The 27,672-nt window shown below is 42.4% G+C and overlaps 1 protein-coding gene across 2 annotated transcripts in view; it reads right to left on the bottom strand.

The window, feature by feature from the left end:
• Window positions 1–27,672, bottom strand: part of znf407 (zinc finger protein 407) — a 162,208-nt gene that overhangs the window by 59,453 nt on the left and 75,083 nt on the right. For both annotated transcript variants that reach the window (XM_026183377.1, XM_026183378.1), the window contains exons 6-7: window positions 8,883–9,049; window positions 669–752 (exon numbers count right to left, since the gene is read on the bottom strand). In XM_026183377.1, coding sequence (XP_026039162.1) covers window positions 669–752; window positions 8,883–9,049 — 251 coding nt within the window. The remainder of the gene's footprint in view (window positions 1–668; window positions 753–8,882; window positions 9,050–27,672) is intronic.

Here is a 27,672-nt window from a genome sequence, read left to right as displayed (position 1 = left end):
GCTTGAGGAGACTTCAAACACAGAAATATTCATATTAGCACTGGTCGTTAAAAATCTGCACCTGTCAAACTGAGGACAGTCCCTTCATGTGAACCTGTATCGCCACAGATTTGGACATGTGGCTAAATCAGTGGAATTGACACGTGTCAACGTGGCAGAGGAGGACAGAAATTGGCGGTTTTAGGGGGAAAAAATGGCAGCAAAACTGAGGAGCAAACAAAATGAATAATGAAAACCTAAATGAATATTTATAACAGGATTCTTGATCCTTGGACGCCTGCCAGACAACGGCTAAGAACAGTATTTGTTTCACTATCTCAATTTCCCCCCAAAAAAACACTGGTTATTGACAGCCTATCTGAAAAATGCAATTTCCCTAAGCGACAGAATGACATGGTGAAATGATAACTGAAATTAAAAATCTCAGATTCAGTCAGCCACACTGGTACACATGCCTATCACTGACAGCAGCATGTCACACTGATGCGCCTGTGTGTGAGTGTATGTGTGCGACCGAGGGAGGGCAAACGGTTGCCTAAACTACACGGCTGCTCGGATCTCGGTGTCAAACACCTTCTGACATGGTGAAGGCATGAACACGTGGGAATCAGTTTGTGCGACAAGACAAGTTTCCAACATGAGTTCAGGGTGTGTGAGTCGGTGCTTACCTGTGTGTTGGCGTCTGTGTTTGGTGAGGGCATGTCTGGTGCCTCCCGCAAAACCACACAGGTCACATAAATAAGACTTTTCTCCTGCAGAGATAGAGAGTGAGAGAGAAACATAGTGCTTTAGGGATATCAGCGGTTGTGAAAAACAGAGTGGATGAGAAACCAGAATTATACGCAGGGAAAAATATTTTGCTTAATTTGCTTTTGTTTTTGCAGAAATGCTCTCATTCAAACGCAAATCACATTCAAGAGATTAAAAAATGGTTTAAAGATTAATTTCAGTCAATTAAAAATTTGAAGCTGAAGCAATTAAAGAGGTTCAGAACAAAGCCAAGGTTTACCATACCACCTTAAGTGAACATAACATGTATACAGCAAAAAAAGCACTTAAAAGCTCATCTAAATCTGTAAAAGCAGGCATCTGCTGGTAGCTATGGACCTGAGAGTACACCTGAAACACCCTATAGTATTCTGTGTGTGTGTGTGTGTGTGTGTGTGTGTGTGTGTGTGTGTGTGTGTGTGTGTGTGGGGGGGGGGGGGGGGGGGGGGAGAATAATTAAAGATGTCTTTGAAAAATGACATAAAGCAACAAAAACTGCTTATTTTTAGTTTCTGAAAATGCAGAAGGACATGAAACCTTTACGATCTGTATTTAGTCTGTTCTGTATCATTCTTTAAGTGAATGCCCATTTTTTTAAACTTATTTTGATATTCTAGGAATGTGAAGTCACTTAGAATGAAAAAAACAACTGGTTTTACAGCTGGTTTCGTTCACTCGAGCATGTTAATCTACACTGTTGATGAAACTGATCCAGGTTTCAGGTGTTTTCCTTCTGTCTGCCTCAAATCAAGATCAGCATAATTAATCTGTCCTTTAATTATACTTTTAATCGCTTTTAATTTTAATACTGAATTAACACGACTCAAAAAACGATCTAGCTAAACAGTAAATTTGCAGTCTCAATTATCACAGGGTGGTACTAAGTGAAGGGTTGTTGAATTTGATTTATGAAATCCCCTGAGTGGAAAAGTTTGATGCGGGAAAGAATGAGCAATCCCACTCTCGGTGGAAATGGTAGCCGAGGAGCCACTGAGCAAAATCTGAGAGCTCGAGTTAAGACAAAGAGGAGAGAAAATGGTTCGACAGGGAAAATGTGTGAAGTGGGAGAAAGGCAGAAGGCGAGAAAAGAAGAGACAGACTGAACAGATGAGCAGAGGGTCTAGTTGGCTAACAGATGAGCCAAGCAGAAGTCACAGATCACTAGTGTATATCCATCAGAGCTCTCATAGCTAACTAATTCCTCCAATCAGATGGATCCGTGTAAATATGTCAAATGGGGGACGGGAAATTGCCAGTGTGGTTTATTGACTGTGATAAAATCTGAAAAGCACCGCTGAACATAATTACATACTTGTCAGAGCCATAAAAATTAGCTTTATTATCAATGGGATGGTTTTGTACAACTTCATTTGGGGGCGATGCCTTCCAGATGGGGAGCACAGAGAGCTTTTTTACACTCCTCTTCTCTTCTCTGCATCTGGCTCTGTCATTAACAGCATGATGGTCTTTTCTCTCTCACACTCCCTCTGTCTACCTCTCTCTCTCTTTCTCTGTGACTGCCATTGCACACAGCCAGTCACACACTCCTGCACACACACACACACACACACGGCAGAAACATTTGTGATAAGATGCACTCGGGGAAATGCATGCGCGCATCTAGAGAATGGACACAGATGTGTATGCAAATCCTCACACAAATCAAACTGCATGCGGTGTGATATATGTCCATGTTGTGTACCTGCACATGTATGAAAACACTGTGGGCGCCGCGTCGCCCATTTTAGCACACACGGTACGTCCAGCTGAGCTCTCCATCACTTAAATATTCAGCTAAATGCTGATGTTGAACTCCAGCTCTCGCCACATACTGATAACACATTTGGGTGACTCTTCCAGCTGGGCCTCAGTAGTGCTCTGCTCCTCTCCTGCACAGATAGCAGCTTTCACTGAATCCGCAGAGACAAAGCAGCCTCAAGTTTCCTCTATTATACCCATTTAAAGCCACTCGACTGTGAGAAGAGTTTTAATGCAGTGCCACTTAGAGGGGAGAAAAACAGCCTTAAAAAGGTGCATTTGTTCACCAATTCATACAGGTTCACTTTTCAGTCCCTGTGTGGATGGCCTTTAAAGGAGCAATGTTTTCATATAAATGAATGTCCAGTCTGCTTTTTTTTTATGTAGCTACACAAAAAAGAAAACTCTTTGTATCAGGTGAAAAGATTCCTCGAATTTACAAACGCATTATAGAATGATAAGATCTGCAGAGCAAGCTTGCAGGACAAGCTGAATCAAAGTATCGTGGTTCTCTATAACATGGATTCATCATGATTAAACACCGTACGCAACAAGACTACTTTGCTTTGGTAGCTTTAGCATGAGTTTCAGAGTCAAAAAAGAAGGCATTAACCTTCACTTGGACTGTGCAGTGTGCTTTGATGCAAAAAAAACAAAATCAACAAATATTCTGTATCAAGCACCACAAACAGGACCCACACAGAACTCTTGAAACATAACCACAGCTGTAATTGGGAAACAAGGTTTTTTCTTCCCCATCTAGCATCCTACTGATTGCAGAAAACCTGGGTTTTCAAGGCCTTTGACTATAATGAATCAATAAATAAATAACACCTATATTCCACGTGTCTTTAAACTCTACATGAGTTACTAAGCATCTCGATCAGACCGTTTCTCCCCATCAGAATAACAGCGCGGGTCCCCTCCTCCGCCCTCTCCATCTCTCATTACACCCAACGCTACAAGACCCCACCACAGAAAAATCTATAGCCATCGATCCCTACGCCCAGCCGCGGTCGCCACAATTATTCTTGAGGAGGAAACGTTGGCGATAAATTACATGTGCGCTTTTCATCTGTTGTTCTGCGGGGTGGAGCACTCCCAGGACCAGGGTGGGGATGGTGAGGTGGGGTAGTTAAAAAAAAAAAAAAAGTGACAGGTTGCTATCAACATTGTACATCTGACTGCTAAAAGCAACATAGACCTTTCAGTCACCTTGTAACCTTGAATTGACTGCAAGCATGCATGACTCGGGTTAACCTTTGCCTTTAATAGGTACACTAATGACTCTTATAACTTCAAAAAAAAATTCACCTTAAAAACATATCTGTATCCTTTACCAATTTAAACTTTGGATCTAGCCTGAATTCATTTGAGACTGTGAACCCTGACCTCATACATCAGTCCTGAAGGCCAGATATACAAAGCTGCAAACAAATGCAATTCAAGTCACAGATCACGAACAGCTATGCAACTGAGTGTGCGCAAAATCCACACACTAAAATGTCCTAAAAACACAGCTCCCGCTAATACATTTGCACTCAGAGCCCTTAAACTTTTTTGGGGGCTATTTGAAAATAGCTATCACTTCGTCTCCTTTGTTCCCATGGTACACCTCAACTCTCCGCCCTTTACTGGAATTAAATACGCCTTATTGCGAGACAATAAAAGAACTTTGAAGTCAAAATATACAACCCTTCTTTGCATGTGTGTGCGGATACATATATATGTGTGCGCCTGTGTGCGTTTTAAATAACCCCGGAGGAGTCTGCATGCAGCTATAATTGCCTCCCTCATTAGTTATGTTTTAGCAGGAGCGGATGGGAGGGCAATTAATTTTACCGCTTAATTTTTGACACGGAATCCGCTGTTGTATTGATGTGCTCGCCATTTTGGGTCTCATTTTTCAGGGAAATTAATTGACAAAGTGTGAAGATTTATCAGCATATCGCCAGATTAAGCGACAAACTGAAGCAATGAGGAAATCAATTGTGGCCCTGTCGCTGTGTCCAGACCTCCTCTATGCACTCCACCACCACCACCACAATGCCCAAGAGCCTGGGAAAAACTGGGTGGGTCGGATTCAGTCCACTTATTTATTTTTTTGAGCCGCTCATTCATCAGCCGTTACAAATGACCCTGGCGGCTGTCGACCACTAGATCCCCCATCCACGCCCTCTACCCCCCTCCCTCGGACTGGTCTGTGAGCAGAGAATGATTAACATAAAAAACACGCAAATCAGAGAGCAACAGTGAATCCCATTAGAGGCAGGAGAAGGAGCGCAGAGATTTTAACTTTTTTTAAGCTGTCCTTTTAGGGAGCGGGGCTCAGCATGTCACAATCAGCAACTCTATCCATGGGATCCCACTAACTTGATTTTGGTCATCTAGACGTTGCGTTTTCAGTGGGAGAAACCTCACCTGACTGCAGGTTTCCCCAACCTTATAAACAATATATTTGAATAACGGCCAAAATTAGCACCACTGACTAACAATGGTCCATGAAGTCAGTTTCAGGATCATTAATATGCACATTTTCATGACCAATTATCAGTGGCCATGAGTAACAAGTCTTTCCCTTTTCTCGTATCCATGGGATGACTATTATCTATCAAGCAAATGTTAACGGCTGATATCTTAGAAAAGAAAGCAGTCAGATAAATGATGTACAGGAGGGAAAGGAAGAGTAAGAAGAACAAAAGGAAAAAAATATCGTAGGCGAGTTAAGTACCCATCAACTGACTCATTAGAACCATTGATGACTTTCATGCCAATCACAGTTACAAGTTTGCAAGTAGTTAAAGCAAACCCTCATTAATAAGTATTTATTTCTTGTAGTCAGTAGAATGTTTTCACATTAAATCAAGGATATGAGGTTACTGAAGCTGTTGGGAAAACAGTAGGAAAGGTGAAGCTGGTGGTGCAGAGCTGGTGAGTGTGAATGTTTCTATTTTGAAGCATGTGTCTGAAAAACAAGTATTGTAAGATTTAGACTGACTCTGAGACGACCAATGAAGTTTATGTTGAAACTCCAGCCACTTCTCTCTGAGACAGACACAGTGGGCAAAGGCAGTAAACGCAGGCTGAGTGTGAGAAAAAACACTCATAAAATAGGGCATAAAATATTTTGTAGCTTCTGAAAAAAGTGGTTAAAAAAATCACCACAAAGCAATATTGAAGTCCAAAATAAGTTAAATAAAAGCAGGATTCTCATTTCAAACCAAGAAACAACAAGTGACAACTGTTGCTAGCACATTTCAACAGTTGGAGCTAGCTAGCAAATAAAGAAGTACCGTCACCTAATTTTGGTTTCTTGTATTATAAGTGTAATAAGGAAATATACAACACTAACTGTCTCACATCCAGTAAAAAATAGTAACTGTTTACACTGATTAGAGATAACTATCAACAGGTAGTCACTACTGCTGCTTTAATGAGTAATATCTAAATGAGGACTGCCGCAGAGTGACTCTTGGTGTGCTGAATTATTGAAAATCCATTTTCAAAAGAGTTCCCTGAAGTTCGGAGAGTGGTAATTCTCTGGTCCTGGTCAGTGTTTAAGAAAACATGCTATTGCTAATCCTAAACTTGTCCTGCTATGCCAAATTATATCTTTTCAGAGGAAGGTTTCAGCATTACTCAAGAATATACATGTTGTTGTCTTTGCATGCCGTTTGATTCCTCAGCCTATGCCCATCCTGCCCATAGTGTTCCAATTTGATGCTCTAACTGCTGTTTTGAGCAATTAGGAATCTTATTTTAAGTGTTATAAACCAATCAAACACACCTGACATAAACCTAGTCAATCAGAACTTGTAACTGTGATGACGTTCTTGATGTAGGGATGCTTTGGTTTCTCTTTCCTCGCGTTGTGACGTTTAATTTTACACTTTTACAACTAATGAGCTACGTATCATTACACTCTGCTCCAGTGCAAACACAGCAGTTAGTCATCGTCCTGCGAGCCTCTACATAACCCAGATGCATGTACTCTAACTCGCACGCCCTCCATTACTGACTGCTCTGTTCCCTGGGCAGATTAGTTCAACTTTTAAATCTCCTACTTATTTTATTAGTATTGCATCTTAGCCCTGTGAAGGAGACGATTTATAACTTTTAAACAGATCACACATATGCAGATAATATTTCAGTGTGTCAGGTTGGCTGCTGGAATGTGATTGCAATGATTGTAAAGCTGTAGCTAGCCGCCCTAACCCAGCACCAATTATAACTGGCAAAGGAGTGTCGGAGGTCACAGCAGAGCAAATTGTGTTAGCTTTTTTTGGGGCGTCGCTAATCAAGTCAGGTCTTGCTGCTGACTAAAATGAGGTTGTTTCAGGTTCAATCTTAATTCTCCTACTTTTATATTTCTTTTTTGGTCACCCGTGATCTTTCAAGTTCCTATATTCAATCCCCCCCCCCCCCCCTCTCAATCGCTCAACTCGCTCTCAAGTCTGTGTTTCCCCCTACCAAATTCACACAAACACACACACACACACACCACAGCATACCATCCCACACCTCTTCAAATGACAGCTAAGTGACAGCGTGACGCCAGCCACTTGATGGGGAATGATGAGAGCTGGAAACAAATGAAAATAAAACATCTAATTATGTCAGAGGCGCCTTGACGTTACATCACTGTTAAAACACATTTAAAATAACATTCAGCAAGCCTCGCACTGACACACATAGAAACCCGCGCACACAGCAGGCACCCGTGACGGATGGAGGGCTCTCCTGCAAGCACTCAGTCAGGCTGTCAGGCCACTGGCTGCTGCTGCTTCTGTCATTGACTTAAAAGGGCATCAAGGAGCCATGTGTGGGACATTACTGAGGCCGAGGGGAAACTGCTGGGCTGCGGCATAAAGACACTTTCAAAGAAACTGACTTGGGCTCCTATCGAGGGGCTCTTATTCAAGACAATATCCTCCCACTGCACCATCTGTCCATCCAAAGTTTTTAGCAAGTTAAAGAAGAAAACCACACAATTCAAAGCAGTCCTAAAGTATTCTTTACTGTATGTACAGAAATGAAATGGAAGGATGGAATCAGAGGGGAAATGCACAATTAAAGTAATCATTCATCTCAGTGCAAAGACTCACTGGCTGGTTTCATCGCTTCTAATCAAGCGATTCACTTTGTAGTGGAATAAGAAAGCAGCTAAATTACTGATTATTGATTGGTTATTGGTTAGTTATAAAAAGTAGTTTCCAGGTGAGGTTAGAAAAGATCTTCTGAATTGCCAGTTGAATCAGTGTTGTATCCAAAAGCTGTCGATAAATAACAGATTTTTAAAGAAATGGGAACCTTCTAATTCCTAATGCTTCGCTTTTTGGATCAAAGGTTGGATACCTATATGAAAGGACAGAGAATCATAAGTGGGTTTTTCCTGCTTTTTATTTTTCTGAGGCAGCTGCAGCTCAGGCAGTAAAGCAGGTTTTCCACTAATCGGAAGGTCAGGGTTTGATCCAATTATCGAAGAAAAAAAGCCTGTGGTGTAAAGAGCTTTCAGCGGTCAATAAGACAAGAAAAGTGCTACATAAATGTAGTCCATTTTGCATCACTGAAAAAAACCCATACACACAGGATTGGTGTAAAGCAAGGGAAAAAAAACAAAAATACTCTCGACGATCAGATGGACTTGATGAACACACACTCATTGACCAGCTGGATTTGAGGAAGACACACTTGGCGACCAGATGGATTTTTGGGGAAATACACATGACAACCAGTTGGATTTGAGAACTACACACTACCTTAATTTCCACAACATTCGAGCATCCAAGTCTGGAGGATGGCACAAAACAAAACAAACACAAAAATTCAAACATCCCCGTGCTGTTTTGCTCGTCCCTTTGGCTATTAATTGGCCGATACAATATCATATAACAGTGACAGTCCTATCGGGTTCAGAAGGTGTGTTTAACCATCTAGCAAGTGTCTGCAAGAGCGCCAAGAACTAGTTCTCGACTTTCCCTGGATGTTGAAAATCAGTACAGATGGACAAGCTGAGGCTATTACCGGCCAAAAACTTGCATATATTTATTCCAAACAAAGCTGTGAAGATTCATAATTAATGTGAGAATTTCACAGTTCACATAAACTTCATTTTGTTGAATAGCAGATAGCAGCTATAGAGGAATGAAAAAGTACATTTTGTCTGATCCAACCATAGCCTTTCTTGATAAATAACCCTTTGTCCCAGACTCATAAAAGCACTGATTGCCTGTATATACATATAAAAAAAAAAGCTAATCCCATGAATTTGGCACTTCAGAGTGTGTCAGTCAGTGTGTTTATGGAGGAGCAGCAGCAGTAATGGTTCACAGTGGAGGTTGCTAACTCTGTCTCACCCGTGTGCGTCCTGTAGTGGTCCTTCATGGCTGACAGGTTGAGGAAGGCGTAGTGGCAGGATGGCCAGGCACACTTATATGGTTTCTCTCCACTGTGCAGTTTCATGTGGTTGTTGAGGGCCCATTTTTCGCTGAAGGAGCGATCGCACAACTCACATTCAAACTTCCTGCAAGAGAATAAGATGGGGCAGGTAGGAACGAAGAGGAGGAGAAGGAGGGGGTGAGGGGGAGAAACAAAGGGTTATTTACTGATCCTGAAGCTGACGCAAAACGCTAGAAAAATCCACCCTGTGAGAGAGGAAATGGAGGTTGCTGGGTAGTTGCACTCACAACCACGGACCAGAGGGCCATATGATTGTACGCTGTACATCTACGCCCACACTCGTGCACACACACACACTCAACGCACACAGAATGCAGCTGGCTGCTGGTGTGTCATGTCTGTATAAGCAGGCATTGATTTTTCTGTCCTGGCCTGCCACCTCCACCATTTATTCTCTGCTTTGCACCAGGGCCCAAAGGACTAGAGAAATTCTGTTACAGTCCACACACACATATACACACACACACACACACACACACCCTGCAGGGCCAGTGGGGAGAATAGAGTTCACCTGTCCAGTGTCCCTGACCACTTAGCCAGGGCTAAATGAACAGTTAGCAACATTTTACCTCCCGCTTCATTCTCTCGAGGCCCTTGTATTAGAGCTTCCCTCCACCCAAACTAATCGTCTTTTTTTGTTTTGCTTTGTTTTTAACTAACCGCTCACATCATCAACATCAGCGCTCTCACCTAGCTTTAGATTATCAGTATCAATCCAATGAATGTAAAGCACGATGTAGCGTTTGTTGAGGTATTTTGTTATAAAAGCCCCCGTTATGCGAATCAGGGCAAAACTGTGAATATGCATGTCATTCTGTCTTCGCTCTGGACATCTGTCTATTTTCGCACCCACGCCTACGACCGACAAAAGCTGCATGTTCGCTCTCTGTCTTTTTAAAAATATATATTTATTTTTTTTAATTCAGTGTGTAGGATGTTTGCACCTATAGTCATCTGCTGTGTTATTAAGCTTCACGAATAAAACACAAAGAACTAAGGGGGAAAAAAAACAATAGAAAAAGCGCGCGCTTGAATTAATCTTTACCCCCGCGCTATAATTTAGCTGCAGAATGACTAATGTGCGAGTCATAAACAAATGAAGTCGGGTTTTGGGGAGCATTCGTCTTGCAGCGAGGGCCATGTTATTTTAGGGAGGGCGGCTGTCTTTAAGTCCTGATTGTGTCGCTTAATCCCCGTGGTATCTGTTTCATAGCGAGCAGCATGACACTCACCTGAACAAATAATGACTCCGAGCAGCATGTAGCATGTGTCTGAATCAATAATTCAAACTCATACATCTTCCTTACTGGAAAGGGGGTTGTTGTTGGTGGTGGTGGGGGGCAAAGGAGAAAGAAAAGGAGGCAGGGAAAAAGGAGAAAGGAGGGAATTAAAGCTGGGGTGGTGGAGGAGAGGAGAGAAGGGAATGGTGTTGGGGGGGGGGTCCTGGCTTCCGCATCAATCTATATGTTCCATAAAGATGAGTCAAAATGTGATATGGGTGTCAACCTGCACCGGTTCAGACTAACCTCACGTTACCAGACAGGATGGAGGAGATTTAAAATGGCACCTTCATCACCTGGCTGTAAGTGCAAGTGCATTTATAAATAGTTCCATTTTCCTCTTGTTCTCATCAACGGACTTGGCAGGCATTTTATTTGATCAACAGATGGATGTCTGCATCTGCATTTCCTTCCCTTTCCTTCCTCTCTGCGGTATTTATAGAACAGCTCGTCGCCTGTGCCACCACGGGAGAGGTAAATAAGATGAGTGAAGAGATGCTATCTTTTATTGTAAGCATTATGCACAACACTCCTGCTTTATGAGCTAAACGGGCCATTGTTTATCACAGGGCGTAATCGCAAAGTCAGGCAGGCAGGCAGGCCTTTACGTGGGAACAAGGCATGCTGGGATGGAGGTAAAAAGAGAGAAAAGGAAGAGGAGAGGAGAGAAGATGGAGGAGTCAGTGCTGGCAGAGTTGACTATCAGTGGGGGGTTTGTAAGGATGAGAGGAGGGTTTGCGTCTGTTTTTATGGGATCAGATGGAGCGCTTTGATCTTGTCCCCGCATGTCAGATCCCGTCACGATCCACCGTCTCGCCCATACATATGCATACTGCCTCTAAACAGCTAGGCACCATGCAAAAGAACCACGGTGAAGGGAAGAGAGAGAGAGACAGAGAAGCGGTTTGGTGAATGGGTTTGTGTATGCATGCGTGCGAAAGAGCAGGGAAGGCGAATATGGGGAGAAAGAAGAAAGGCAAAGATGGAGGTTTGGAAATGAAAAATATTTGGAAACTTTTTATAGGAGAGGAAAGAAACTAAACAAATATGTGCCAATTCAGTGTCAACAAAACCCAACAGAGTTCTCAAACTATTTTAAGAAGGACTTATTGGGCAGGGATTGTGTGGCTTCAGGAAATGACCTGTTTTGCTTTCAAACCTCCACGTTTATCACTCCTTAACGGGGACCCTTCATGCTCACTTCCTACTCCATTTTTTTTTATTCTTGTACTTTGAAAGAGCAGCTTTATGTGATTAATGGTTCAAAATAATCCTTTTTTCTCTCATACCAGACCTCAGTTCATCAACTACGCAACATAAATTATTTTTGCTGCTCTTGCTTTAAGGCTACTTTCTTCTGATTGGCTACCTTTTGCAAATGGAAGGTTTGAACAGGTGGGTGGAGCTTCTCTGATGACAGCCAGAACTGTACACCTAAAGCGACTGCATTAAGGATATGCGATCTCAGTGCCCTTGACTCATGAGGATAACGCACATATACACTGACCACTCTAACAATGTAATATCGTATAAGTCAGAAATGAAAGAAAATAACCTAAATGTAGGACGGGCACAGTGATGACATTTTTTGCAGAATACTGTCTCACAAATAATTACAATAAAGTAAAATAAAAATTAAAATTAAATTAATTAGATTCTGCTTCTGCTACCAAAAATCGGGGTTAGACAGAGTTTTACACATAGATCCTCCTTGTATTTGACATAAAATCAAATACACTGAGCTACCTGCTGTTACGACCCCTCATGACAAAGGAGCAGACAAAAGTAGTTGCACTGGAACTGCTAACACTTTCAAATAAAGTTCACCTTCATGGTCTTTTCGCGCTACTTCAACTAAAATCCAAAACTGTCCCACACTCAAGCTGTGAACTCCAAAAATCCATTTGGACTGGAATCTTCCAGTACTTAGCTGGTTCACTAGTTCACTAGTGTGTCCTTGTGTGCAGAGGAGCACATGCAAAAAAATCTCAATACGAAGCAAACAAGTGGACAAAACCAGCCTGACGAGAAATGACAAAAACATGTCGCAGCATATTTGTTTTCCTCTTAGCTCAGGCTCATAATTTTACCATTTATTTTGTCAAGAATTCAGCTGACATTCTTATGTAAACAAAAACACATAGAAGCACAACACGCAACTCCGAGGCCAGAAGGAATTATCATTTTTGTCAGCGTATGTGCACAAGTAGGGCAATCGTGGCTCAAGAGTTGGGAGTTCGCCTTGTAATCGGAAGGTTGCCGGTTCGAGCCTCGGCTTGGACAGTCTCGGTCGTTGTGTCCTTGGGCAAGACACTTCACCCGTTGCCTACTGGTGGTGGTCAGAGGGCCCGGTGGCGCCAGTGTCCGGCAGCCTCGCCTCTGTCAGTGCGCCCCAGGGTGGCTGTGGCTACAGTGTAGCTTGCCATCACCAGTGTGTGAATGTGAGTGTGAATGGGTGGATGACTGGATATGTAAAGCGCTTTGGGGTCCTTAGGGACTAGTAAGGCGCTATATAAATACAGGCCATTTACCATATAATCCATCCATCTATCTGAGCTCATGTAAAGGTTTGTTTGTGATTGTGCCACTTGTGTTTCCAATCTATGTTAACTACTCATCAGGTATATTAATGTATAGATTATATTTGTTCAGTTCTAATCTTAGTGGCAAATATGTATTAAAGTCATCTTTGGATCAAAATAGGCTTGGTCCTCTTTATTCACTTACACTAAATTAATGATTATTCACTTAATCACTTGGAAGAGAATTAAATATCTATATCTATATCTACATAGATGAATAGGGTACAGCTTTCATTTTTACATATGACGTTCACAACGAGGTGTGTTTTCGAGAGGTTAAATGACTTGGATTTATTGGCTTATGCTTTGTTCTTAGCACCGCTTCACAGATCTCAAGTATTTCCCCCCGAAAAATAAAAAAAGATGCTGATCCACTTCTTGGTACAATCTCTTCTTTCTGTTCTGGTATGTTATTTGTTGTATATCTGTCGTTTAGCGTGGCGTTACTCATCCAGACTACATCTAGGAAACGTGGAGGGAGCAGCTGTGATTGGCACATGCAGGCACGGGATCGGGAGCTGATTTAGGGGGTGTTTGATTTGGATTTTCTTTTTGCTTTGCTTTCTGTTGGCTGAGCATGCATTCTCAATATCTTTCAATTGCACTCAATTATGGGAAGCCAAAATCATGTCTAAAAACTGCATTACAATTTCCAGCATTTAAAAAAAAAGGTTTGTTAGTAGATAACAAGTATTCTTGAATCTGAAAAACAATTTGGCACTCTATATGTTTGGTCTTCTTGGTTTTAAATGACCACATACAGAAAAGGATAAAGCCAACAGATGACTGTTTTAACTGTGAAAATACATTCAAATATAAAAAGAGACAGAGACAGAGAAACCCATTAGTTAATTTTTTCCCTTCTTGTTTTGCATGTTTTATTTTCATATTACTGTCAAGCACTGATTAGCTAAGGCCACAGAAGGCAAAAATCCCATCTGTAATCTGAAGCAACTTCTACTTCTACTCGTTATATCACTGCCTTTCAGCCTCTTGCGTGTCTCCATCTCCTCCTCATGTTTTTCCTGCTCTCTTCCTTTTTCCCTTCTGATCACAAACCAACACGACATGATTGACACCATGTGTGGATTTATTCAGAGATGCAGGTGACTCTCCTCCCTCCTCATTCAGCAAACTGCATGCTACTGTGTCTATACTGTCACTGATTACCATATCTATACTGTAATGTGATCCTGCTGTCAGTTCAGCCATATAGAGCTACTGTCAGAACATCACAGGCCACACTGGCCTTAATTGAGACAGAAATCCCTCAGGAGGAGCCTCTATACCTCTTAACAGGCCCAGAAAGGAGGACCTGACTCATTACCATATACTCACTATCACCCCCTAGTGGTGAGGTGGTGCCATGTTTAGGGGTCCTCACAGAGGATGTGTTAGTATAAACAGTAATCATGTGCTGTTGATGTACACTGAATGACAGAGTGTTAAAAAAGAGCACGATTTTAGTATGATTAAGACTAAAAGATGCAAAAAATAATTCTCTAACCAAGAAACAGACATTCTCTGATGTCAGAGGTAAGAGTGGCAGTGTCACCTCTGCTCCTCCTGACTACAAGTGCCCATCAAACGTATCTATTTATTTTTTAAATCAACTGTACTAATTATGTTGGCTGTTTTTTGTTTTTTTGGATGGCTAAAATTTCTCTGCCTGGTTTCCGTGCTGTGTTGGCCGGTCGCTGTAAGAGGAAATAATCTGTCGATGCTCTCACACTGTAACACAAAGACAGAAAGAGGGAGAGAGGCCGACTCTCGCCTCAAGCCAAACTGACACAAACAGACAACTTCAAAGTGAAGACTGTTGTTTATTTGGCGAAGGGAAAGAGGGGGGGAGGGAAAAAAAGAGAGAAAATTTATCTGATATGCAACTGTCAGGAGAGCATTTTCACATGCAAAATAGCGAGTGAGTGAGAGAGATTACCTGGAGGGAGGAACATGACAGCATTCACTAGGGTCAGGATGGATCATCATCTTCAGCCCCCACCTCCTCCTCCTCCTCCTCCTCCATTGCCTCTCTCTTTCTCCCTCCATCGCTCTAACTTTATCTCGCTTGCTCTTTTCCCTCCCTCCATCCTTCCGTTTTTTCCTCTTCCCCCCATCCCTTTTCTCTCTCATCCTGTTTTCAGACTCCATCACTCTGCACTTCGACAACCCGGCAGCTTAAATCCAGACTAAATTAGCTGAATGAAGATTAAATCATTTGGCCTTGAGCTCTCCAAGATATTGGGAGGAAGACTGAGTAAGCCTTAAATGGTGTCTGACTGGGTTCGGACCTATATATGTGTCTGAGGAGAAGCTATTCCTTCAATGGCAGTCAATTGAAACCTGATTAGAGAGGGGTGTTGGGTAAAAAATGGCTAAAAGATTAAATTCCTGGGACAACTGTTTCCTAAGTAAGGGCGTCGGCTTCGTTATTTTTCGTTTGCGCGCGCACTATGTTGACTGACGACAGGCTTGTTCCCGGGCTAAGATATTGAGCGGGGCAACATCATCGCTCACAGCGCTTAGGAGAAACGCTTCAGAGAATGCGCTGTAGTCAATGTGGTCTGTGGGTACTCAAATCAGCTTCCTAGATGGTGCTAGTTTAACCTACAAATGAACAAAGGCATCCATCCCTGGCCTGCTGCATGAAACAAAAAGGACAAACACTGCAGTGAGAAAAAAAAGAAGAAGAAAGAAATAAAGAAAAAGAAGAAGAGGAGACTCTCTTAGGAGTAGGTCTGCGCAGAAGGGCATTTTAAAGTGAAACAGCTACTGAGTTATATCACACTGAGACCAGCAGGAGTGTAAAGCCAGCATGTCACACAAAACAACAGCTAAAACCTCCATGAAGAGGCCACATGTGTCTGCAGAGCATTGTAGATGAATCTCCTCGGAGAGGAGTGCCGCTGCATATGACTGCAATATAAACAACGGCACACAACAGAGATGCAGCTGCTGATTTATGTTTACCTTCAATCCCGAGAGAAAGAGGAGGAGGAGAAGGCAAAGACGAAAAAAAAAAAAGATAATGAAATAAATAATAAAAGACCAGGCCCATCAGATAAGCTCCTGTTTATCCCGCTGTAGGGCAAATACAAATTGTCAATTTAATGAACACGGTGGACGTGATGAAAGCGGGGTGAAGGAGCCTGCTGCCTGACAAACAATCAGGAAATGTTATCTTAATATTGTTGCGATGTTATTCAGACCATAACTTAGGGGATGGGGAGAGGCCATGACTACAACGAGGTGGCATGGAGGGGAGAGGGAAGCAAGCGGAGGCGCAAAGGCCAGGTCCCTCTGTGGTGGCCGTGTTATTGCCTATTTTTATTATGAGCCATAGCTCAGTAGCCACAAACACACTTTTAAAACGCACAAAGGGTAAACGCGAGCATGCGCACAAACTTAAATTACAATTTATTTTGTTTTTGGGTAAAAGAATGCAACAACACAAAGCTTAATAAAATGAACAAAAATGCCCCCCCCACCCGCATGTGTACGCACACACTGGCCTGACATCTTGCTTCCAGATGCAGTTAACTTAAAAGCTTAATAGGGTTTTTTTTTTCCAGACTATTAATCACAATGTTTCAAGCAAAAGAACTGCAAATCAAGCGCTCCGAAAAGCTTCCTGCTGAAATTAGCAGCCGCTGAAAAGTACTGAAAGTTTGATTTGTGTGACGCGGTTCGGTCAAAGGCCCCTTCCCAGCACCGCCACCCATCCTTTAAACGGCACTTTAAAAAGCGTCCAGATGCTTCGCAGCTCAAAGTTGTTTTTTCTTTTTTTTTGGCGAGTCCTGAATTTAAAGCGTTGCAATCTGAGCAGCCACCAAAATTAACTATTATCTCCATATTTATATATTGCCGGCACTAAATTGCGTCGGGAAGAATTACTATCAATATGAATATCTGCGACAATAACTCAGCCGCTGTGCTGAGGACAGGATACTCTTTATCAGGCTTCTGATAGGCCTTAAATACAGCACAAGGCAGCCATATCAGAGCTTTTTCTCTCTAATATCAGGCCGCATTAGCACCTCGTAAATCAAATTACACTCCTAGAATTTCATTAGGCTCACCTGCCAGCGCTGCTGTGCTGCAGAAATATTTATGTTTTTATGCTGCGATTGTGTTCTCTCAGGTACACAAAAGGGAAGCAGAGGGAGGGGCTGCGAGGGGAAAGAAATGGGTGATAAACCTAATTATCTTTTAAGAATACGGGGAAAATGTGTCATAAATTGTGGCGATCCTGAGGAGGGCTGGCGTTTTGGAAGCCTGTGGGGCTGAGAGTTGGGGGGACAAGCCTGCTCCACTGTTTACCATCTTTAACCGGGGCTAGACTCCCACAATCCAATTAGCAGCTTCCCCAAATTTGCTCTAAACAGAAATCAAACAGGATGATGTATGACGCCGATCAGCGGGCCCTCGACAACCAGCTAATCTGATAAAGCCCGAGCAAGACTGCTAATAGCGCAAATACTTGTTCAAACTGGATCCAAAACGTTATGATAGGAGTCTGTCTTTATTATTTAATTACCTCAAAAGAATTTCACATTTCCATTTGTTTATTTGCTGTTGTTGCTTGTTCGATTGCATTATCCAGATCATAAGAATCTCGGCTCAAATTTGCTGAATGCAAAAGCTCAGGCGGAGGAAGCAGGAGAGGAGTTGGCTGTGGGGAAGGAACGCTGATATTCCGTACTACTTTTTTCTTTCCCATCTGGAGCGGCCAGGATGGCGGAGTGTCTGGATATGGATTTTGATTAGACACAAAGGGAAATGACTGAGCCAGTGACCGTAACGACAGCCACTTAATAAAAGGTACAGTCTATACATCAAAGAGCATCTAGCTGTAAATCATTCGGCCTTGTAACGACTCGCATCCCCGTCCCATTACTGAGCCCTTAACGTGCCGCTCATATTTACTCTCCAGCCCCAATATAATTTTAGAATAATGAGCTTTGTCCCTTATCTAATTAACAGGCATAGGTTCATTCATTTTTTGGTTTTCTCTTCCCCGTCTTCCCACCTATTCCTTACTGAAATTAGGAAGCAGGGATATTTGCTTAACTCTCAAATATTTAGCAAATTTGCCCCGTGCCACGAAACGTGAAAGTTACACACAAATACGACTGATGTGACCGCGTTGCATGTTGTGCATAATTGCAGTATGTTGCAACTGGAGGGTGTTTATCTAGGATTGTGTGTGTGTGTGTGTGTGTGTGTGTGTGTGTGTGTGTGTGTGTGTGTGTGTGTGTGTGTGTGTGTGTGTGTGTGTGTGTGTGTAACGGGGGTAGAGGGGTGGGGGTTGTGCTCCAGTGGGCAGAAGTAAAAGACCAGGTCCATTCTCCCTCTTATTACTGGAATTGTAATTCAATGATCACCTTAGATCACATGCGTGCCATAAATCAGATAGGCTTGACAGAGGATGAAAAATTGTATTAATAATGTGAAACTTATTATACAGTCCCAAATGCTCCCTTGATAAATGACATTGTTTGGGCCTGACAATGATTGCATTTAAAACATTATTTCTGTTTTCTGCTGGTGTGTGCGCGCGCTGCTGGACACAGCAGCCGTGGCTTGCTGGGTGGGGAAGACAGAGGTGGGGTTCCCGAGCTTCATAAAATATTCAAGATATTTCCCACCGTTCTCTCTTGAGTCAGTGGGCAGGCGATGGCCACGACAGTAAGGGTATAAAATCTGTGTGTATGTGTGTGTGTGCGTGTGTGGCCAGCAGAAGTGAAATGGCTGGTGGCTCACCGCAGCGCAAACACCCAAACTCCCAAACCACAGAAAGGAGCCGAGTACATCTTCAAGTCATAAAGCAGCATACTCCCACTATTATTACTACACACTGAAGTCGGATTTTAGCAAATGTGAGAAACTGCAGAAAGGAGCTGCGCCAGGCTAATCGTTCATGAACCACTCTTTTATTTTTCCCCTTTTTTCCAGAATAAGTGATTTCGGGGGAGTTTATTATTCTTCCTAACTCAATTTATACAAGGACGCTACTATAAGAAAAACAAGTCTAGACTTGATTTAAACTAGACTAGCTTGAGAGAGAGCCAACAAAGACATGAAACCCCTAAAAAAATAAAATAAAAAATAAATAAACAGCCAAATATGGCGTCTGCACTATTTCCTCCTTTCATTTCTGCATCATATCAGAACAAGCAGAACAAGCTGGACTGGACAGTGCAGGGTTTAATTACACGAATGCGATTTACACTCACTAACACTACGACTGCTCTGGATGGAGCACGTTCAGAGCTACAGCACAGTATTTTACTAACGCTATCTATTTGGACTTCTAAGTAAATAGGACTTAGTTGTTGGGAGGAACGCTGTGCAAAGACAAAGACTGAGGCCTAACCTGTTTGCCAGTGCAGCTAGAAAAAACAAATCAAAACCGACTGCACAAAAATGTCGCCCCCTTAAATGTGTTCTTACAAACTGTGTCCTTTGTGTTAAAGTATTACATGAGACCGGCCTTTGAGATTAATACTCAGTAGTTAGTACTGTAGTAGATGAAACACTGAATAAAAAAATCATCAAAAAATAACAATGATGAAAGTCAGAGTCTGGCATATGTGAGTGCCAAATGTTTGGGGGACATGTTGGAACTGTAACAGCTCACGTATACGGTTTAAATGAACATCCTGAGTCATTTCCATGTATGACAGCAGACTCGTTAGTCCAGATTAACACTACACAGCTTAGTCTCAATTACTAGAATAATACACTGGTGCTCTTTTTTGAATTAACTTATCTGTTCAACTGTACTGCAGTATTTTTATTATTTGTTAAAAAAGAAAAAAAATATTTTTAGTAGACCACAATTAACTTTGATCCTGCAACAATTTTTTATTTAAGGAAAATGATGTACACAATTTTTTGTGACTCTGTTGCAAATGTTAAGTAGTCCTATGATTGGTGCTCGAACTACACGGCGTAAAACTACCTGTTACTTGTTTTGGCTCCAGAATAACTGACATCACACCACTTTGGGTTCACGGAAAGTCTAATTAAGGTTGTAAACAGTTGAGGTCGCTTTACAGGGACTGAGACCCGGACTGCACTCTCCCTACAGACTTGGCTTTACCCTGGCCCCGTCGTGTCCACGTCCTCTACCATACTGTATGTGCGACATTACAACCCCCCACCACTACCACTCCGCTCTCCCTTCCTTTTCTCCTCCTCCTCATCTCTGCAAATGACCATGATGGGAGGCCATTCATCTCACTCCTTCGGCCACCACAATGAAATAAATCAAGAATTTCCCCCCCAAATATAACAATATTTGTATTTGGGGTGGGGCAGACGTAATTGATGACTGCGGCCATGCTAATTAAAAACGGCGGAGGTTTCATTAATCTTGGTCATTGGGTAGGGGGGATAGCAGTGTAGCTGCAATAGCATTGGCTGGACAAGGGGGACAGGGCCGCCTCGATCGTCCTCGCTGCTCAGGTGATTTGGGCCATTGTCGAGTATATTAGCAGAGTGAGGTTAATGTGAAATGACCATTAATAACTACAACAAAAGTCTACGGCATACAAACCCAGCGTCTCTGTGTCTTCTTACACAACTGAACCAAACAAGACAATAAGTGAACAATCGCGTGTTTACTGCCATGTCCTGGCTGGAGAAGTTAATTGTTTCTCTGACTCTTCTTTGCAGAATATTTTTTCTGTCCCTTAAAACACACACAAAAACACACACACAGGATGGTATGCTGCTTTTGAGAATTAATTACGAGGCCAAACTTCTGCTGCTTTGCCTGCGTTTGCATAGTCAAAGCATTTGGAAATCATTTGAATATTAGAACACAATTAAAACATACTTCAGTGACTCTGGCATGTCGTATGAGCACAACCACACAGACCAAAATATTAGAACAAGTTAAATCTGAGCAACTTCCTAACAAAAAAGACGCAAACAGACAATATCGTTAACATTGTGCCACTACAGCCTAGACAATTTACTAAGTAGCACCTATGAACAGTGCAGATGGATATCATCATTTTGTAATGACTCCTACATGTTAATTCGCAACTTTAGCTTCTCCACCAGGACTCTGGCACAGAATAATGACTAGCGTGCATCTGGTAGAGGCAGTGTGGGGCAGTATTTGAAGCATAGAGAGAAACAGAGAGAGGGACAAAGAAAAAGGGAGAGAATTAAACAGAGAGAGAGAGATGGTTGGGTGGGTGGGTGGGTGGGTAGAAGCAGTAGCATATGGTGCCACGCTGCCATAAACAAGCTTTATGAAAAGACCAGGGACGTTTATCTAATCATGGAATACCTGAGGAATCGCAATGAGACACACACTTTGTCCCATTATTGTTAGCCCATAAATTTAACTGCTTTACCAGAACGATGAGGAACCCGATAGAGCCGCTGAAGACAACGCAGGGAAGCAGGTGAATTTATGTCTGTGTGTGCTTGTAAGTACACTGCGTCGCAGCTATGGTAAAGAGTGTGTGTGGTGTTACAGATGAATAGCCATAACTGCTACATCTTGGTATCTGTGTATCTGCAAACACAGAGAACAATGCACTCTAGGAAGCATCTAGTAAAGAACTCACAGATACAGATGTGTACTGTTTTTTGTTTTGGTCTTTACTGTGTGCTATATTACTACAGTCTAATTTTTATTCTTACAGCAGTCTCTCTGCATGTAGAAACATTTATTTTGTTTTTTGTAAACTTGTTTTACATGGCATCTCACAGCCAAGAATAAAACTCTTGCTGTTGTTTTTTGTTAGACTGCATTTTTGTGTTTTTGCATTGTCTGAACTGAACATTGAAACGGGAACACGTGCACAAAAATGACCACGTTTACCCTGCAAATGGGCTCACATTCAGGGACGTACGGCACAGACACAAAGTGAATGTGCAATTTTGTATCTGCAAGCCGACTTACAAACACACACACATGCAGAGTGCTGGGTCAGGGGGACAGCGGTAGCTCAGAGCCAGCTGTGACCTGCCGGTCCAGGTGCTCAGGAAAACCGTTGTTAACGGCCACGATTGATGATCTAATCAAACTGTCACCACAGCGACCTGCTGCAGGGGGAGGGGAGGATGGGGTGGTGTTTGGTGTGTGTCCGTGGGTGTGTGTGTTTGGGGGCAGTTGGAGGTGTGTGTGAGAGCAGGTGAGGTGGGGGGTATCCAGGAGGCCTTGTGCATGCTTACCGTTAGCCTAAATTGAGAGTGACAGTCTCAATAGTGAAAAGGCCTCTTTTTTCCCCCTCTCTAAGTAATGGAGGAAACAACTTCAGCGGTCTTCCGGAGGATGTCACATAATCAAGGGAGATTCTCCCCCTCCCCAAACACTGATCTCCCCCCATTCTGAGCTCAGCTAAAATGTGTGTGTGTGGGTGGGTGGGGGGGGGGGGGGGGGGGGGTTGAAGGTTGAGACTTTGAACACTGGGAGATGATGCTGTACAGTGCTGGACAACAGCCGACACAAAACCAAGTATATAGAGTTTTATAGAGACTGTAAATAAAAGATGGCCATTGTCGCAATAACATTGACTGCTGTTATGTGGATTACTGCCTTGAAGCAAGTTTGGGAATTTGGCCTTCCCCACCCTGGTCTTTTAAACAAGACAATAGTAGGACAATGAAGTAAAGCTTGGTTACCCAGATGCATCTATTAGTAACTGGGATGCTAATTTTTATGGCAAAAAAACATTCTTAAAAAAAAAAAAAAAAAACACACAACAAAAACAAAACAAAACAGTATTCTATAACCGTCTTAATCTTTTTATATTTTCCCAGAAAAATTTGGAACTAGATACAGAAATTCATTGACATATAGCATATAAGCGAAGAACAGTTTGTAGAGTTCTAATATGCTTTAAAGTCAATACTTGGTATGACCACCTTTATTCTTCAAAACACCTCAACTCTTTTAGGAAAGCTTTCTTGAAGGAGATTCAAAGTTCTTCTTTGGATGCTGGCTGACTTTTGTTCTGTTTGGTATCAAGATGATCACACACTGCTGCAATAATGTTGAGGTCCAGGTTCCGGGGGGGCCAGTCCATGACTGACGGTGTTCGATTGTGTGTTTTTCTTTCCATGTATGCTTTTACTGCGTTAGCGGTGTGTTTGGGATCATTAATATGCAGAAGAATGGAGCCGCTGCCAATCAGATGCTTTCCAGATGGTACTGCATGGTGCATCAAAGTTTGAAAGCTTTTTCTTTTTTCTTTTTTTTAAAATCAACCACGACAGAGCCTCCACCGTGTTTTACAAATGGCTGTAGACACTCACTGTTGTACCCTCCCTGATCTCCTCTGTACTTATCCTTTTGGTTCAAACTTATGACAATTTGAACCAAGAGGACGAGGAGTGTTTCATCACTCCTTAAGACCAGTTTCCACTGATTTCAGTCCAGCTCTTGTGTAATTAGGCACACATCAGCTTTTTGCCCATTTCCTTCCTTAATAATAGCATCTTGACAGCCACCCTTCCATTGAGACTGTTTCCTCAAGTTATTTTAAGGACACACTGCACACTATGTTGATATATGCCAAGTTGCCGGGTAATAGTTGTTTGGGAATCACCTTGTTGGTCCAAAAATACTATTTCGTCAGACTTCGTTAGCGTTGGCATTTTTCATAGATTCAGCTAAAGAAATTGGAACAAATCATGTATTTTTGCGACAGTCTGCTACGAACAAAGCGCCTAATGATACAACTTAATTTCTTTCACTTTCTTTGCTAAGTTGTCTGTTGTGTGTGGATACGACACTGGATCATCTCTTGCATAAGGTATTTTGTTTTGTTGTTTTTATTCATATGTTAGTGTTAAATGACTTAATAAAAAAATGTCCATCCATCCATTCGCTTCCGCTTATCCTTTCCAGGGGAGATGCTGGAACCTATCCCAGCTGTCATAAAGCGAGAGGCGGGGTACGCCCAGGACAGGTCGCCAGTCTGTCGCAGGGCTAACACAGAGACACAGACAACCATTTGCACTCACATTCACTCAGAGATTCACACCTATGGGCAATTTAGATTGACCAATTAACCTATCCCCACTACTGCATGTTTTTGGACTGTGGGAGGAAGCTGGAGTACCCAGGGAGAACCCGCGCAAACACGAGGAGAACATGCAAACACCACACAGAAAGACCCCAGCCTGATGGTGGAATTGAACTCAGGACCTTCTTGCTGTGTGGCAATAATGCTAACCCCCGTGATGCCATTATCCTTAAAGTTGTGATGTATAAGGACAGGGCTGAAATGAGTGAAAAAGCAGCCAATGTCCAAACTTTGAAAGACCATCAGAAAACCTGGAAAACTGTAGCTCAAGATCATTTTAAAATAATTACAAGAAAGTCTGGCTCCTTGGAAACAAAATCTAAACAAATGAAGGGTCACTTCGCCATTCCAAAAAAGATTTCAGGATTCAGACACTTTGCCTAGTGTTCACTACTCTTAAGACTCAGAATTTGCCTATCTTTTATAAACAGGTACAGACTATGCCCTATAAGATGCCCAACATCTAAATACAGCTCACACAGGAAAACTGCAAAACTGCATCAAGTCTATTGTACATTAAGGCCTTATATCAGTGAGTGTGGAACAGGTATTTTTTCAGGGTACACGAGTATCTGTAGTAAAATGCAAACATGAGCAATTCTTTAAGCATTTAGATTAGCAAAAAAAGTCTGATGAGTTACAGTAAGGACCTGAGTATCATTTTATCATTTTACTTACACTAAGTAAAAGTCTGATCTATCTGACAATCTAAGATTTTAGAGATTCACGTATTATTAAGCTTAACTGTGACGTACTGGCAAGTGTTGCTTAGCCTTTAGAACATGTTATAGGGAGGCAGAAAAAGAGATAAAAAGCTACACACAAATGATACATTGAAGCACAAATGGCAATGTCTGCTGAAAAATGTTTCACAGCATAATAGCATCAGCGTGCAGTCACAAGGGGAAATATAATAATTCTCGAGTCCGCATAAAAAATAAAATGAATTAAGCAGTTCCATATTTAGCTGAAAAGAGAAAAGTTCAGGAAGTTGTCCAACTTAATAGTGGCCTTGTTGATCGCTGCCTGTTCTGTGTGTGTGTGTGTGTGTGTGTGTGTGTGTGTGTGTGTGTGTGTGTGTGTGTGTGTGTGTGTGTGTTAATCACCTTCCCCAGGATATATCCACGACTGCCGCTTGCCCGTCCAGCTTACATTAATTTAATCGCTGCTCAGCTAATTCATTGATTAATTGGTTCATTAGTGATGCCTGGCAACATCCGTTTCTCCTATGACAGTCTGATGTTTCAATAGAGAAGAAAAACAGGCTGGCAACAGCCCAGTTTTTCCACTGTCCCACTGTGCATAATGTCCACCGCTGTCAACAGTTAGCCGCACAATTGTGTCACTGAATAACTGCCTGGTTTTCTGCCACAGGATGTGAAATGAATACGAAGGTGAACTGTGCACATTCTCTGTTCTTGTCTGGTTGAGTAATGTCACTTGGGCTTCAGCAGTGGGTGACATCATTCTTAGGGAAAGGAAAACTTAAAAAGTTGGAGGGACTCTCGGCGCTGCACTACCCAGATGAGGTAGGTGTTGTTATGAGAAGATGAACTACTGCTGCAGATTAATTCTGCAAGTCAAGGTCACGCCGCTCTGACATGACGAGTGGCTTCCAACTCTTGGACGAGCTGTCGACTCCTAACTATAATTATTATTAGTAATAGGAGTCGATAGGACCCCGCTGCACCCTGCGACAAGGAGCTGGATGTTAGAGTGACCAACAACAACACACAGCCTCTATAGAAGCGCTGATGTAACAGCACTGATACCCATAAAGTGGCTACAGCATGCACGACCTCTGACCGCTCTGCTTGAAGACACCAGCTTAAATTTATAATTGGCATTTTGTCACGGCAGTGCCTCTCAAGCATTGGCATTACTGGGCTTTAACTAATGTTGAGTAAGACCACAAGGGGTAGAGATTTTAGCATTAAACTGTGTCAGCTTTTCAGAGAAGCAACATGCCTCTCTCACACCCCTACAAACACACACACACGTACACACACAATTCTGCACCATATGCCCATGACAAGTGCATAAAAATCGTTCCCAAGCGATAGCACAGGCCAACCCATAAAAACTTAATGCACCTAATTTTCCAGTAATCAAACTTTTATAGACTGCGATGGCTTTTAAACTAACAAATTTTAATTATCGCTTAATTTTAACAGCAATATTAACGCGATCCCTCATTCTGCGAGTGTTCATTCTCCATGAAATATTGAGTAGGGTAAACAGGGAGGAGCTGTCCGCTGGCTGCTGTTCAAACAAGCAGCCAGCAAACACAAAGGTGATCTGGGGGTCGGTGAGGCCTTGCCAGTACCTCGCCAGGAAAATGTGGACTGCACAGACCTCTGGGAAAATTGAGCCTTTTCTTTTTCAGTTCACTGAAATTGGACTGAGAAGTACATTGCATTGAATTTTGGTCTATTGTGATTCTTTTATGCCATTTTCATATTATTAAAGAAGAAGAAAAAGCAGACTTGGTTGTTTTTTTTTCCGGGGGATGCTTAAGAATATTTCAAAATCCTTGACTACTTTTAAGTTAAGACCTTGCTGCTGTTTTTTTCTTCCATGCTTCTTCATGCTGTTTTTACATTCCTGCTTACACAACTAGCAGCACAGGATGTTATTGACTGCTGCCCTTGGGTGGCTGAAAACTAGGCCTTACCACCCAACACCAAACCAGAGAGGCAAAGTGCTGACACAGGCAGATAAGGGGAGGAAGAAAGAGAAAGATTAAAGAGCAGATTCATTATCAATAATTAAGGGAAAGGATTTATTCTAATGAATTAGGGGTTGTCTTTATCTACTCTTTATCTCCCCATCACACCACTAACTCTCTCCTTTCCCTCCCCCTCTCACAAATACGCACATGCCCTTGCACACACATACACACACTGGTTCGTGGCTTTTGTGTGACTTGACCCCTGCATGCTCCGTGCGGTCCATATTGCCACCATGCTGGCTCTAGGCAGGGCTCTTCCGCCCCCGCTCCCCGATTCCAGGCTGGACCGTCTCAGCCCTCTGTGTAGGGGCAATATGGCCGCACTGCATGGCACGCTGGGATGCGGCTGCGAGCCCGGAGCCCAGCACCCCCGAAGCCAGATGCCTGCTCGGCCAAGTTTGGCCCCTGGCACAGCAAATTATGTATCAATTCTGTCACGTGAACATAGAAAAATATTTTCAGTGCATTATCTAGAGTAGAATAGTGGTTCACCGACACATCAGGTCAATTTTCAAAGCTTAAAATAACGTCATGGAATTGCTGTCCACTTCCGATACTGTGTGGTATTTTTACAGCTGATTTTATTCTACACATCAGAATATGCACCGATTACAAATGCAAAAAAATAAGAAAAAAAAGTGGGACAAATAAATTTATAGCATATTTTCCGCACACGTCTCGCTGCAGTCATGTAATGCTGGATGCTCTGAATATCCCTGCCTTCGTTTTGTTAGTCATCACACCTGGCCTGCATGCATCATGCTAGCTATTTCTGGATTGTTGTTCATGCCTTTTCACCTGTTTCCTTCGGAGGGATTTTACCACCCGCATATTTGGCACAGACATACAGCAGTGCTAGGAGAAACAAAAAATAGCAACTGCACTTGCGATCAGAAATCTCCCAAAACACTGAAATCACTCTCTCCAGCTGCTTGTATCATGTGTTACAGCCCCACCACCCCACCCCATCTACTTAAAACAAATATATCTTTCTTCTGGGTTGTCAGCACTGCTGTTTCAAGAGTGATGAGTGTATTAGT

This window comes from Astatotilapia calliptera, chromosome 11, assembly GCF_900246225.1.
Source record: "Astatotilapia calliptera chromosome 11, fAstCal1.2, whole genome shotgun sequence".
Lineage (NCBI taxonomy): Eukaryota > Metazoa > Chordata > Actinopteri > Cichliformes > Cichlidae > Astatotilapia > Astatotilapia calliptera.
This window is presented reverse-complemented; position numbering and strand designations above follow the sequence as displayed.